Source organism: Corvus hawaiiensis, chromosome W, assembly GCF_020740725.1.
Source record: "Corvus hawaiiensis isolate bCorHaw1 chromosome W, bCorHaw1.pri.cur, whole genome shotgun sequence".
Classification (NCBI taxonomy): domain Eukaryota; kingdom Metazoa; phylum Chordata; class Aves; order Passeriformes; family Corvidae; genus Corvus; species Corvus hawaiiensis.
In genome coordinates, this window is record NC_063254.1 from 2,062,610 (window position 1) to 2,076,291 (window position 13,682).

General features: G+C 39.5%; 1 protein-coding gene across 1 annotated transcript in view; it reads right to left on the reverse strand.

The window, feature by feature from the left end:
- LOC125319355 (ras GTPase-activating protein 1-like) overlaps positions 1-13,682 on the reverse strand; it is a 125,058-nt gene that overhangs the window by 94,451 nt on the left and 16,925 nt on the right. Inside the window, exons 2-6 of the mRNA XM_048290460.1 lie at positions 13,365-13,514; positions 9,731-9,866; positions 8,824-8,894; positions 1,484-1,601; positions 418-449 (exon numbers count right to left, since the gene is read on the reverse strand). Of these exons, the coding sequence (XP_048146417.1) occupies positions 418-449; positions 1,484-1,601; positions 8,824-8,894; positions 9,731-9,866; positions 13,365-13,514 (507 nt within the window). The remainder of the gene's footprint in view (positions 1-417; positions 450-1,483; positions 1,602-8,823; positions 8,895-9,730; positions 9,867-13,364; positions 13,515-13,682) is intronic.

Below are 13,682 nucleotides of genomic sequence, written 5' to 3' on the forward strand. Positions count from 1 at the left end.
GAGGCTAATATCAAGTGTTACTATTACACTATCATTCCTCTAAATGATACTTTGATCCCTCTCCTGCACTTAGAGTTGAGCAGACCTGAAAAAAGGTTACCTCTAAGCTAAACTGTATGTGTATAAAAAATCCCCATAAATCAGAAAACACCACATCCTCCATTGTATATATTCTAGGTAAAGTGATCACAGAGACTCATTCAAGATTTTCACTGCAAAACCCATTAACATTAGGCATAACTAATACAAGACTTCGTGTCAATGACCTATGCAACTTCAACAGCTAGAATAGAAGAAAAGTCTTAAGATTAAAAATCAAATACATACAACTTTGGTTCACCTTCCCAATTTCATAACTAAAGTTTACAAACAGTTGTTTTATTATTTGTTTTTAATAAAAAACAAAAAAATCCTTACATTTTGCCTTCATGTGGATCTTCTTCTCTTCCCTAATAGGAGAATTAACATATTAAGTGCATGACAACAGTATGCTTGAGTTTAGAAAAGTAAACTTCATCGGTTAAGACCTTCTGTAGAAATAAACAACACTAAGAAGTCCAAGACATTTTTGAACTAGATGGCTTATTGCACAGTTCATGTAAAGAGGTTTTCAACTTCATTCACTGGAATTCAGTGGAAATTCAGCCATAACATGTTATTTCAAAAGATTGTTTCTGTCACTCTTCAAGTCCTTCTTTACATGTGGTAACTTAAATCTCAACTTTCGTGAACTTCAGACACTAATGTAGAAATTTATACTTAGATACTCTAACACTATCATTTCAATTTAGCCATTCACATCCTGATATAGATGTGAGAAGAGGTGAAGCAAACTCTACTAATAGCAATATATGTATGCTGCAAAACAAACATCATCAAGACTCCAAAGCAGTGGTGAACTTCTTTGAAAAAAAAGCATGTGGGAAGGTGGGGTGGGTGTTTTTGTCCATTAAATCATCTCTTGTCCTGTAGTAAATCAATTATCTTTGTCACCTGATTAGCTTCCTGACTTGCATAAGCCCTTCTAGGTATAATTAACTCATCAATATTTTGATATCCACACTTGGCCCTTAAAAAAAATGAAAACGAAGACATACGGCAAAATTTGAGTCTATACATTTATGAATATTTCATAGCAAACAAACAAACAAAAAGAATGTAACTGAACGACTAGCAAGTTATTTATCAGGACTGGTGAGTTTAGGGAACTGCTTAATAAGTTCACAGTATCATTCATTTGCACATGAGCTTTTTTGGATAACGAGAAGAGGTACTTTGGATATTAAATTAGACTTAATGGTTTGTTAAACTACTTGTAAACTGGCAGATTCAAATACTGCAGGAAGGTTTAGAAAGTACATAAAGTCAGGCAACTAAATGACAGTAGTTTGGTTTAATTTCAATGTTAACTTCCACACACAACTAACAAAAAATAAAAATCAAATCTCAGTTCTGCAACAGATTTGAATATAAAATTACTTACCACTTCTTCTACCAGGTCTTCTACTATAAGACCTTGTTCATCTGTCCGTAGGTTTGTAACCCACATCCAGCCATCTTCCAATTCATTATGCACAATAAACATATCTCCTTTAAGGAAACTGAAGAGAGTTACAATAAGACGTATGTTAAAAGTACAATCATAATACAAAGTTTAATGAACACAGTGAATTCTTGAGCATAGTTTCAGAAAAACATTTTAGAAAATCTGACCATGAAAGATACATTTATTGGTATCTCAAGCACACCGTGTGCATTTTTCACATAGTTTAAGTAGGTATGAATATCACATGAATGTTTATCTTTCTTTATTTTACATTCAGAGTCTAATAGATAAAGTACGCTAGGGACACATAAAACAAAAAACACCACAACAACATTAGAAGATAGTAACATTCTTTTATCAAGAGGGACCAAATACTAAACACAAGTAAAAACAATCAAAGATTTCCTTAATAGTCTAAAAAAAATAATATTTCTATCAAAACCGAATTTTGTATAATAAAGCCTATGGAATATCTACTATTTAAGTATTTGGATATGAAGATAAGTGCTAAAAAGAAGATACAGAACAGTTCCTTGAGAAGACATGCAAATAACTACAAATAAGAGTATAAATACAAAGCATTAAAACATTCAAAGGAGTTTCATTGCTGGAAGGTTAGTATAAGTTATTCCTTAAAGTGTAATCTCAAACTCAGGTATACTAGTTTTCACTAGAATAGAGTTAAATTTCTTCATAGTAGCTCCTATGGGGGGGCAGACAGTGTGCTTGGGGACTGGCTGGTATGCAATTGTTTTCATTTGCGTAACTTGTTTTTCTTGGGTTTTATTTCCCTCTCTCTTTGTCAGTTGGTGAGTGGGCGTTTTTCAATTTTTTAAAATTTATTTTTAATGATTAAAACTGTCTTTATCTCAACCCATGGATGTCTCATTTTTACCCTTCTAATTCTTCCCCCATCCCACCAGGAGGGAGGGAGCAAGAGGCTGTGTGATGCTTAGCTGCCATCTGGAGTTAAACCACAACAGTCCTTTTTGGTACCCAACAGGGTCCTCAAAGGATTTGAGATAAGAGATTTTACCAGAAGGTATTAGAAGGAACTTATATCTGTTAACAGTTGCTGGTCCCAATATTGATCTACCTTCTAAACATTAGTTTATCTGATCTGTGCCATGCTCCCTTTTTTACTGTACATGTTAAAGACTGGTTTTGCCTTTTGCCGTTTTTTGTGCTCTGTAGCACTTAATGGTGTTTTGTCTGGGATATTTATTACTAAAACACTAGCCTTGAGCTTAATCTGCTATTTGGGCTCTGTACTGATTCCATTACTGTACTTCAGGAACTGTCTCATGGAGACAAATAACAATTACACTTCCTCCAAGAGGATTTTCATGGAGGAAATGGAGAATGGCACCTTCACCACCTTCTTATGTGATGTTTTCTCCCTTGTTATAACAACTCTTCAGTATCTTAAACATTCTTGGGTAATGAAAATACTCCTTTTGGTATTTCGTTGTGGGGTATGCCCAGCCCCTGCCCTGGAAAGAGGCCTGCTAAGGTAAAGAGATTGCATAACCTCCCAGCAGAATCCCCTTGGAAAAGGCAGCACTTTTCGGTGAGGGTGAGAGAAAACAAGAACCATGATCCTCTGAGAGACCCTATGTAGATTCTTTGTAACCCATTGGCTTCTACCCTCTCACACCCACCCTTGTATCCCTATAAGATCTACCCTTCTCCCCCTTTGAGTTCAGAGAGCTTGTCCCTGGCCTCCCCTTCGCAGGGTGCGGACTAATAAAGCTGCCTCATGCGGAACTGCTAAACGAGCCTCTCGTCTCTCTCCTCCTGGTCCAGCCTGGGGTTTGCCTTGCAGAATAAGAGCTGAAGTCACTCTCACTGAAATCACTAAAGAGGTGACAGCCTGCTGAGACAGGCACCTTTCTACAAAGGCACCCCGGCGGCTGAGGGAATGCCGTAGCCCTCTGGAAGACTGTCCCTTGTGGGACACTCTCTCTGGGTCAGTCACGGGTTCCTGAGTCTGCACCACAGACCCCAACCCGGCCACGATATTTCTTAGAATATTGTTTTGGCTTTTTCCAAGGTTAACAAGCAATTTAGGAATATCACCCAGACCCCACAGCAGTGTGGTTATGGGTGGCAAGGTGTCTTGGTTTAAGACAATTTAAGAGATGGACACTCTAAAGTGACTTACCTCCCCTTATAGTTTTAAGCAATCCCTTTCCACCAATAAGGAGAAATGAATATGAGTAGATATAAGTGAAAAAATAACGGTTTACTAAAAAAAACCAAAATAGCAACAGGCAAAAAATAACAGTAATAGGCACTAGTTACAAAGCTGCTGAAATCTCACGCATACCCCAGGAACAAAGAGAAACTCAAAATGGGAGAGTAACCCCTTTCCCAAGATTACGCCCTCCGCAAGCAACCATGTGTGAGGAGGCAAAGGGAAAAGATGGCGGACAAACCCTGCTTGGCTCAACCTTCCCCCTGGAAAACAAAGTGGGAAGCTAGGAGCTTACGAAGCAGCTCTAGTGGCAGATGGGAATTGCTGGCGTGTGTGAGGTCAGTGCTGCCGCTTGCTGCCACCTCCTGTTACCCCACTGGACTGTACCGGTGTTGGTGCTGCTGTCTTGGGTCCCTGTTTCAATGGGGAGGAGGAGAAGAAAATGGACTCTCAAGCACGGATGAGCAGTGGCCCAAACCCAGCCTGGCTCCAGCTTCATGCTGCCAATAGGTGTTGCAAATTTCACTCTGAAACAGTTTTTGATTGTGAAATGCAGCTTCTCAGATTGCTACTGTTGAGAGTAGAGCCAAAAGGCAAGAGGGAGCTCTGCTTGGGCAACTCTGACTTTTTAAAATGGCCCTGGCAACCTCCTGTAATGGTTTGGTCCAAAATACTCATTACTGTTTACCTTCTGTGAGATAAGAATTAGGAGAAAAGCAAAGCAGGCACCAAACTTGAAAGAATATAAAGAAGTTTATTAATAGACCTAAAATAAGGAAAAAGAAAAGAAAAAAAAATAAAATCATGCCACACCTTCAGAACTCTTCTCCTTCCCCCCCCTTCCTCACTTCTCCCACTGACAACGTAAAAAGACAACCCTTGAGATGTTCAGTCTGTTTACCACTTCCATAATAGCCTTGTTCAGTTCATTTAGGAAGAGGAGTCTCTCTTGCCCATGCTATGGAGAAATTATCACAACGAGACAGCTGCCCGGATTGGTTTTCTGCTCGCATCATGTGAGAGTCCCCCTCCCATGACTTGCAGCTTTTCCCACAACTGCTTTCGAGGGTCCACTCTTGAAGTTTCTTGGGGTACAATTTTAAGGTTGAGCCATTCAGAAACAAAAGTTCTCTTCACCCATCTCTGGGAGCATTTCATCTCTAAGAACAGAGGCCCTTCTCCTTCCCTGGGAGCAAAGGGTCCTCCTCATCTTCATCTCTAGGACTATCTCTGGGAGCATCTCTAGGAACTGAGGTTTTCTCCTTTCCATTAGGAGCAAAAGTCCTCATCGCTTCCATCTCTCCCTGTTCAAATTTCTCATCAAATTACAGCTGCGTCAGCATCTGCTTATCTCAGCGCAGGTGCTTTTGCTCACAAGTACAAGTTGAATGCTCCACCCCCCCATGCCTTCATGAAATTACAATGGGTACTCTGATACATCATAGCTTTACAACAGAATTTCAGCTTTAAGCATCTCCTCTTTCTTCTCCCTCAGGTTTTCAGCTCTTCACAGCACTAAAAGGGTTAATCTCACCTAGGCCTTGCAGCTGGAATGTGGCTTATCGCTGTTGGTCACATGATCTTTACCGGACAGCAGGGCAGCTTCAGCTGACTCTTGGCCGCACTGGAGAGGGGGAGCCGGGCCACTCCATCTGCACATAGCAGGGCTGTGGGGGGGCCGCGGGTGGAACATGGCTGCATGGCTCCAGGATGGCTATGCCCCGGCCCGGCCTGGCCTGAGCAGGGCCTGGGCTGGGCCTACCGGGCCCCCATACGGGGCACCGCAGCTACCTGTCCCAGTGCCGGAAACGAGACAGAGCTCTGCCCAGGGTTTGTCTATTCTTAAGTGTGAATCACAGAGGCAGCCAAAATTCTAAGTGGCTTAAAAAATTGTCCATATTCAAACTAGCCAGCCAATAGGTTCTGTCAGGTCACAGAGGAAGCTGTAAGCACCTCTTTGCAAGAAAATCACTTCCAGGACTATGCCGGCTAACCCATGACACCCCCTGGCCTCTAGATTCTCTTTCTGGCTGTGCCGCCAGGCCTTAAAGAGACAGTAACAATTTTTGGGCACAGATAGATATGGAAAACAATAACATTTTGGGTTACCCAGGACACAAGGCATGTAGGAAAATATGGGCAGGTATCTAGAAAGGTTGTCACCTCCAGTGGTCTGGGATTTCACTCCCAGATCCTGGTGAAGTGATAGAATGTTTGGAAAAAGATATTCCAAAGATGCACAACTTATCACACTCTTATTGGGGCCTGGCCTGCACCAACCAACACTGCTTAGAACTGTTCAGCACCCTCAAGGAGAGGGTCTTCTGGATCTGAAAACATACCAATAGACACTGTGGCTAAATCAGAGACCCGGCCTTCAACTATATCAGTCACCTCTATAATTAAAAAGAAACAATGAAAGCGGAAGTCAACTCATTCGGTAAGGGATGAAGAAGCGTCTCCTAAGAGGGAGCAGCAGAGCAGTCCCAAGAACAGGAGGGGAAAGAATGAAATCATAAATGAGACAGAAACCATACAATCCCTATGTGGATACAAAAATACAGCTAGCAAGAATTTCGCTTGCTTCTTTCCAGTGCTGTGAGATACTTTTCTCTCTCACAGAAGATAGTAGCAGAGTTCTATAAACTATGAACACCTGCGACCTTGCAGAGCTTTGTTTATGGTACAGTAGAAAAATATTTTGACAATGGATGTTTTAGGATTTTAGCCAATCACCCCAAGGGGTGGCTGATCCTTTGTCCAATTAGACTGTGAAGAAAAAAGTCTATAAAAGAGTTTGCAAAACAATTAAATAAATCAATCTTGCTGCACAATTCCTGCCTGTTGGATCTCTCTTCTCCTCCCTACCACTGCGGTATACCATAATATCCCCATCCCTAAGCAAGCAGCGAGGTATGTGAAGCCATCAACCAGGTGAACAAATTGTCAGCTAGTTATTCTGATGCTGGGATATTGGAGCCAAACAGCAGGAATTAGAGGGTAAGGAAACCTAGCAGCTGGGATCCCTTGTTAGGAATAAGGTCACTGACAAAGGGATTGTAAAAAGGGCAGGAATCTTCAGTCTTTGGAGGCAGCTTCCATCGAGTGTGAAGAACAGATATCCCTTCAAGGAAGGACCTGCAAATTCCCAAAGCAAGGTGACCACCACTGGGGGAGTTATCCAGTATCTGAGGGAATTAACTGTGGTAGAGGTATATGACAACCAGGTATCCAACGAGCCGTGTGAAATCCCATGCACATGGCCCATGTGGTGAAAGTTTGTATGAAGTGCACCAACATTGTACACCAACAACCTGATGGTAATGAGCTGGAGAGACACAAAAGCAACAACTGTGGTTGGATTGGCCAGCCAACTTGAGAATTCAGAGAATCTCACTTCCTCCCTGCGTCTTGGCTGTGGAGAAACTGTTCCAACAATTGTCCCAGCAATTAAAGAAGGATAAGTTTTCCTCACCCATAGTGACCAACATCTTGGCTATTAAGAGTCAACCATTTTGTGTTCGGGGAGAGGTTTACCAGTGACACACACCACATGCCACCCTGTGGTTCTATCTGCCATGACCAGCGGGCAGGCATAAGGAAGTGGGATGGTGAACCTACCTGGAGACTAGAAGCTCAAGTACAAGAAGTGCAAGAACAAACTGCAGCGAAAAGGCATCCATCCAGGAAAATTACTGCCCCAGTGTCTGTTGGTGCTTAGTTGCTGGCCAGGGTTAAACCACAACATCAGGTCATATGAAAACCTTTCACTGGAGCACAGGAGGACTTCTCAATCAAGTCAAATGATGTATCAAGGATACAGGCAATAGCTACACAGTACTGAAGTTCATCAACTACCAAAGTTAGATAGAAATTTTCTACTGAACATCTCTTGAGAGGGTGTGATGGATACATCCACTCTGAGTGAACAATATTAATTACCATTTAATAATTGTTTAATCATTAATAAAACCCTTTTAGTTAACCCCACAATGATGACTTCTCTTAATAATTCATCTGCGACAGAGAGTAACAAAAAAATGCATTAACTTGAGCACAAAGTAAAAAACAAGAATAAAAAAAGTCTAGTGAAAATACTTAGAATGAATTCAGCTACTAATGAACCTAAATCTTAACAATGTATAATAGACAGCAAGGCCATCCTATATCAGTTCTATTACAAAGAAGTTCACACGTTATTGTTTGAAATACTTCAAGCTTTCTAAACACTAATTATGACATTAAAACTAAGTCAAGATTCCCTGAAATACATAACATCTTCAAGAGTACATTACAAGAGTATAATACATTAATTTGACCTAAAACAGTGTACTTTGTGCCAGTTTTGCTATGAACAGACTATTTTACCATGCAGATCTCAGAAACCTAGCCAGACACATAGACCTTTACAATTTCCTGTAATTCTTGTTACCATAGCAGAATAATGAAATACTTTTTCCTCTTAAGTTGGTATGCATAAGAATAAAAAGAAGCCCTACTTTCAATATACAATTAGGGAGTTCCCTCCTGTCTTACTACCTTGTTGCATGCTTAGAAGAAGGTCTTCTCAAAGATGAATATCCTCAAAACGTTTTTTATAGAGATCAGAATGGACTGGATAAATTTTCACCCCAATGAGGATATAAAGCTGTCATATATTTTTCTCTATAATCTTAGGTGAATAGTCCTATCAAGAACCTTATTCCCAATTACACCAGCATGTTCTATCAACTTGTGAAACCAAGACAGTCTCATCAGAAATTACTACAAACATCTTTCAAATCTGGATTTTCTTTTTTCATCTGGAAGAAAACTGATATCTCAGGAAAGCAGTATTAATTCCAAGCAACTAGTATATGTTCTTCCATTAGATATAGGACTGTTGGTTTTGCATCCTTTCCACATAACATATATAGTGGAAGAAAAAAAAAAAAAGGCAGGCATCATACCTTTAACCTCCCAGAGCGCTAAGCATAAGATGCAATTGGAAAGTATTTGCATAGTGAACATATACCTAAGTCATTAGGTTTTATAAATACTCCAAGAATTTCACGTGCTTCTACCTATTATTAAAACATACCTTATTTCATCAGTTTCTGGCACTTTGGTGTAAGGTAGAATTGCTCGAACTCTCCTTCTATCCTCCACAGGCTACAATTTTAGAGAAGAGTTCAAAGATATTAATTTTCCCTTTCATTCTAGTGTAACTTCCTCTCCCCAACATTATGCTATTCTGAGGCAAAAGACTGGTAATAGTAATTTGTATCCCTTTGCTAGTTTTAAGTTTTTAAAGGGTCAAAAATAGTAAGAGCTGGAAATGCTCAATTCCTAAAGTTATCTACAAAAGCCTTCATTTTGCTTCTAGCCCTGTAACATTATCAGTCATGTTATCTCCAAAAATCAAATTACCAACAATGTAATTCCCATGAAAGAGCACTTTACAACTTACTTCCTCTTAATGGAAATTTGTGAAAATTTAATATTCAGAAACAACTTTATTCGGGGGGGGGGGCATTACTCATACTGATAATTACTGAGTCACTTGAAAGAAACAGCTTTCAGGAGCTTTGGTTATTTCAAGGATGTGTATTTCAAAATCTTTGCTACAAAACAGTAATATTATTTTGATATACTTTATTAAGTCTGTGTAAAACCCTACATTATTATGGTGCTCTTTAATAGCCAAAACCCACACATTTTCTTATCTCAGTTTACGTACAATGTTATTACTCCATTCGGAGATAACTGCAATACCTGACATCTAGCTTTCTCATTACAGATTTTTATTAAAAACCAATTTTTTATCATTAGTTTCTATCAGTAAAACCTAGTTTATATATTCATTATACTTCACCATATGCTGAGATAGGTCTAGAACTAGGGGAAGGCATCTACAATGCTTTTTTCATAGAAAACTATGAATATCGAATGCAAGATTAATGATATAAATATTTAAGTAAATGACATTTTAAAATTTTACTACTTGCCTCTGGAGGTGCTACTGGAAAGAATAGTTTTTCCCCCTTCAGCAAACAAGACACATGACTGTAATAACCAATTAGGTCTGAGAGTGAAGCAAAGCGACGTCCACCAATGTAATAATCTCCACACATGGCAATAATCCTGTCAATAAAGAAAAGGAAGTTTGACAGAAGAACTTTTGCTACAAACTGCTGGGACAGTTTGAGTTTGGGATTCTTTTTTTTTTAAGGGAAATGAGGATGACATTGAGTTGTTAAAGCAGGCTGTCTATGTTCAAAATGCAATATTACAAACTCACTCTTTAAAAATGTTAAGAGCTACCTGGAAAAGCAACTTTGAGAAGGGAGAAAATACTGACAGAGGGATTGAACTATTCCTTTAGTTACACATAAGAAAAAAAATGAACAAGACATTTAGTCTACTTAAAAACTATCATTTTTTGGTAAAAATTGTGAAATTATCAGTTTTATGAAGCTTGCAGAATGCTAAAAACAGTTTCCAAAAAATTATGTCGTAAATGGGAAAAACGTCATACTTTCCACCAGAACTCTTTGTTGCGATGTCAAAACAATAATTTTTAGGATCGTAGAATCAGGTTGGAAAAAACCCTTTAATATCATGGGTTTTTTTTAAGATAATGGTACTTAAACATTAACCCAGCACTGCCAAATCCACCACTAAACCACGCCCCTAAGCACAACATCTACACATCTTTTAAATAACTCCAGGGATGGTGACTCCACCACTTCCCTAAGCAGCCTGTTCCAATGCTTCCCTTTCGGTGAAGAAATATTTCCTTATATCCAATCTAAACCTCCCCTGGTGCAACTTGAGGTCTCTTCCCCTCATCCTATTACTTGCTACTTGGGAAAAACAGACGAACACCCACCTGGCTACAACCTCCTTTCAGGTAGTCCTAGAGAGCAATAAGGTCTTCCCTGAGCCTCTTTTGCTCCAGGCTAAACAACCCCAGCTCCCTCAGCTGCTCCCCATAATACTTGTGTTCCAGACCCTTCCCCAGCTTCATTGTCCTTCTTTGGACACATTCCAACACCTCAATGTCTTTCTTGTAGTGAGGGGCCCTGAACTGGACACAGTACTTGAGGTGCAACCTCACCAGTGCTTAGTAAAAAGGGACAATCACTTCCCTAGTCCTGCTGGCCACACTATTCCTGATACAGGCCAGGATGTCATTGGCCTTCTTGCCCACCTGAGCACACACTGGCTCATGTTCAGCCAGCTGTTGACCAGCACCTCCAGGTCCTTTTCCACTGGGCAACTTTCCAGCCCCTCTTCCCCCAGCCTGTAGCATTGCATGGGATTGTCATAACCAAGCGCAGGATCCGGCACTTGGCCTTGTTGAACTTCCTACAACCGGCCTCAGCCCATTGATCCAGCCTGTCCAGATCCCTCTGCAGAGCCTTCCAGCCCATCAACACTCCCACCCAACTTGGTGTCATCTGTGAACTTACTGAGGGTGCACTTGATCTGCTCTTCCAGATCATCGATAAAGATATTAAACAGGATTGGCTCCAGTACTGAGCCCTGGGGAACACCACTGGTGACCAGCCACCAACTGGATTTAACTCCATTCACCACCTCTCTCTGCACCCAGCCATCCAGCCAGCTTTTTACCCAGCGAACAGTGCACCTGTCCAAGACATGAGCAGCCAGTTTCTCCAGGAGAATGCTGTGGAAAACTCTCCCAAAGGCTTTACTGGACTTGAAGTCTAGGTAGACAACATGCACAGCCTTTCCCTCACTAAGCAGGTCATCCCTTGTCATACAAGGAGATCAGTTTATCCAAGCAGGACCTGCCTTTTATAAACCCATCCTGGCTAGGCCTGATCACCTATTTTCTCTGTATGTGCCATGTGATGGCACTCAAGATGATCTGCTCCATAATCTTCCCTGGCACCAAGGTCAGGCTGACAGGCCTGTAGTTCCCCAAATCCTTTCTGGACATTCTTGTAGATAGACATCACATTTGCTAACCTCCATTCAATCACAGAAAATTCTGAAGGGTAGGATGAAAATATAAAGATTTTCCTCCCCAATATTTTATATCACTCAGCAACTCACCAAAAAAATATATTACTTCAGCCAAAAAGAATTTAGTTTTGATGGACTCATACACTATCTGTCAATCATATGCTGCATGAACATATGCCCATATCCAACTTGGAGGAGGGTGATTTGGAGAACTTTCACCTACAATATTGGTATTTTAGTCAAACAAATATATAAGGAAAGTTTAATCCAAGAAATATCACTTTTAGGAAACAAATATCAGTGAGATTTCCAAGCAATGAAAATTTCACCCATTTTTGGCAGAGAACAAGCTTTGGTGGAAGTGATACTTCCAGTCTGTGGGACCCAGTGGGCACATCCCTATATTTGGCTGAATTAACTTCAAGACTGCTAATCTTGAGGCTGGAAAAATGTTTGAATGTGGCATCTGCCCTTCTAATAACAAAAACATATACACTCTGCAGTCAACAACTGAAATCAAAAGCAGGTCTGCTCTATGAAGACCAGTATCAGCAGACAAATTAATTTCCTTCAAATAGTTATCTCTTCATATATTTAATGGATCCAGGAAGAAAAGATTCTTTAAGATTTGAAAATATTATAAGGATTCCTTTCTTAGAAAGTAGCATTTAATGGTTTTCCATTTTCTGAGATGCCAGAAAATTTTATGGCGGACACAAACTAACATTCAACACCTGATATTGGCTACAATAAGCAGAAGTTATTAAAAATGAGACTCTTGAAAACTTAAAAAACAAGCATTAACATAACTTCATTTTCTACTACTGCTACATAGTAATCAGTTCCCTAACAAGAATCAGTATAGCTGAGAAGCATGAATCGTTAGCTCAGGCATGATGCAAACATGCACGTGCTATTTGTTTGCTTTGCAAGAAAATTCGGTTTCTATTTCTTGTTATCTAGATAGCTGACAAAGGTTTTTTCTAGTGCTGAAAATGCACTTGATATCCTATTTTGTGAAGATGAACATTACACTGCAGCACACTACATGCTAACATTCAAGTGCTTCCCAGAGCATCTCATTTACACTAAATGAGACTAAATTAATGTCTATAACTTGCTAATGGTAAAATAACCACAGTTACAATTTCAGATAAATTGACACTTGTATTTAGAACAACTAATTCTAACATAGACTGAAAGCTGATTCCAGCAAATCCTCATATTATTAAACACAACCTCTTTGTTTCTCCTTGTTATAGCTATCTTATAAACACCCAGATTTGCTATGACTTTGACATTCAAATATGTTCTGTAAGCTGCAATATCTGAGGAATAGACTTAAAACAATCTGATTACTACTAAGAAGCCTGCATGTTACTGTAAATTTAGTCACAACAGCTTTAGACAAGCTTCTCTATCCTGATAATGCTGGTTTCCTCACATTTTCATTCTTCAGCCTGTAAAGGAATTTTTGTAGCATGGTTTAAAACAATTAAACTCTAGCAAAGAGCTATACCATACATGGATAAAAAGAAAAGTAAAAAATATTCAATTTATAATACAATTGTTTTCTATACCGTACTAAGTTCTAAACCCACAAATAAATAGGTTACAGTGTTTTAAAAGAAAACATTTACTTCTCACCTAAAATGATTGACACTTGTTTTACTAAGGAATGAAAGCACAAATGAACCTGGTCTCCGATCACTCTCTCGAATGAGGTAACTTCCAGGTTTTCCTGCTTGCCAAAGACGTTCTTCTGCAATTGCTCTGTCGAGTTTTCCATGATACCACCTAAAAAACATGTAACAATGGGTGTCCTTAAAAGTTAAGGCTTCTGTTTATTCTCACAGAACAGAGCTATGAAACTAATGAAAGATCTCAGTTGAAACTGATAAAATCCCAAACCTTTATTTCAAATAAAATTATCAGATGTTTACATGTGCAACCTCTTTCAAATTA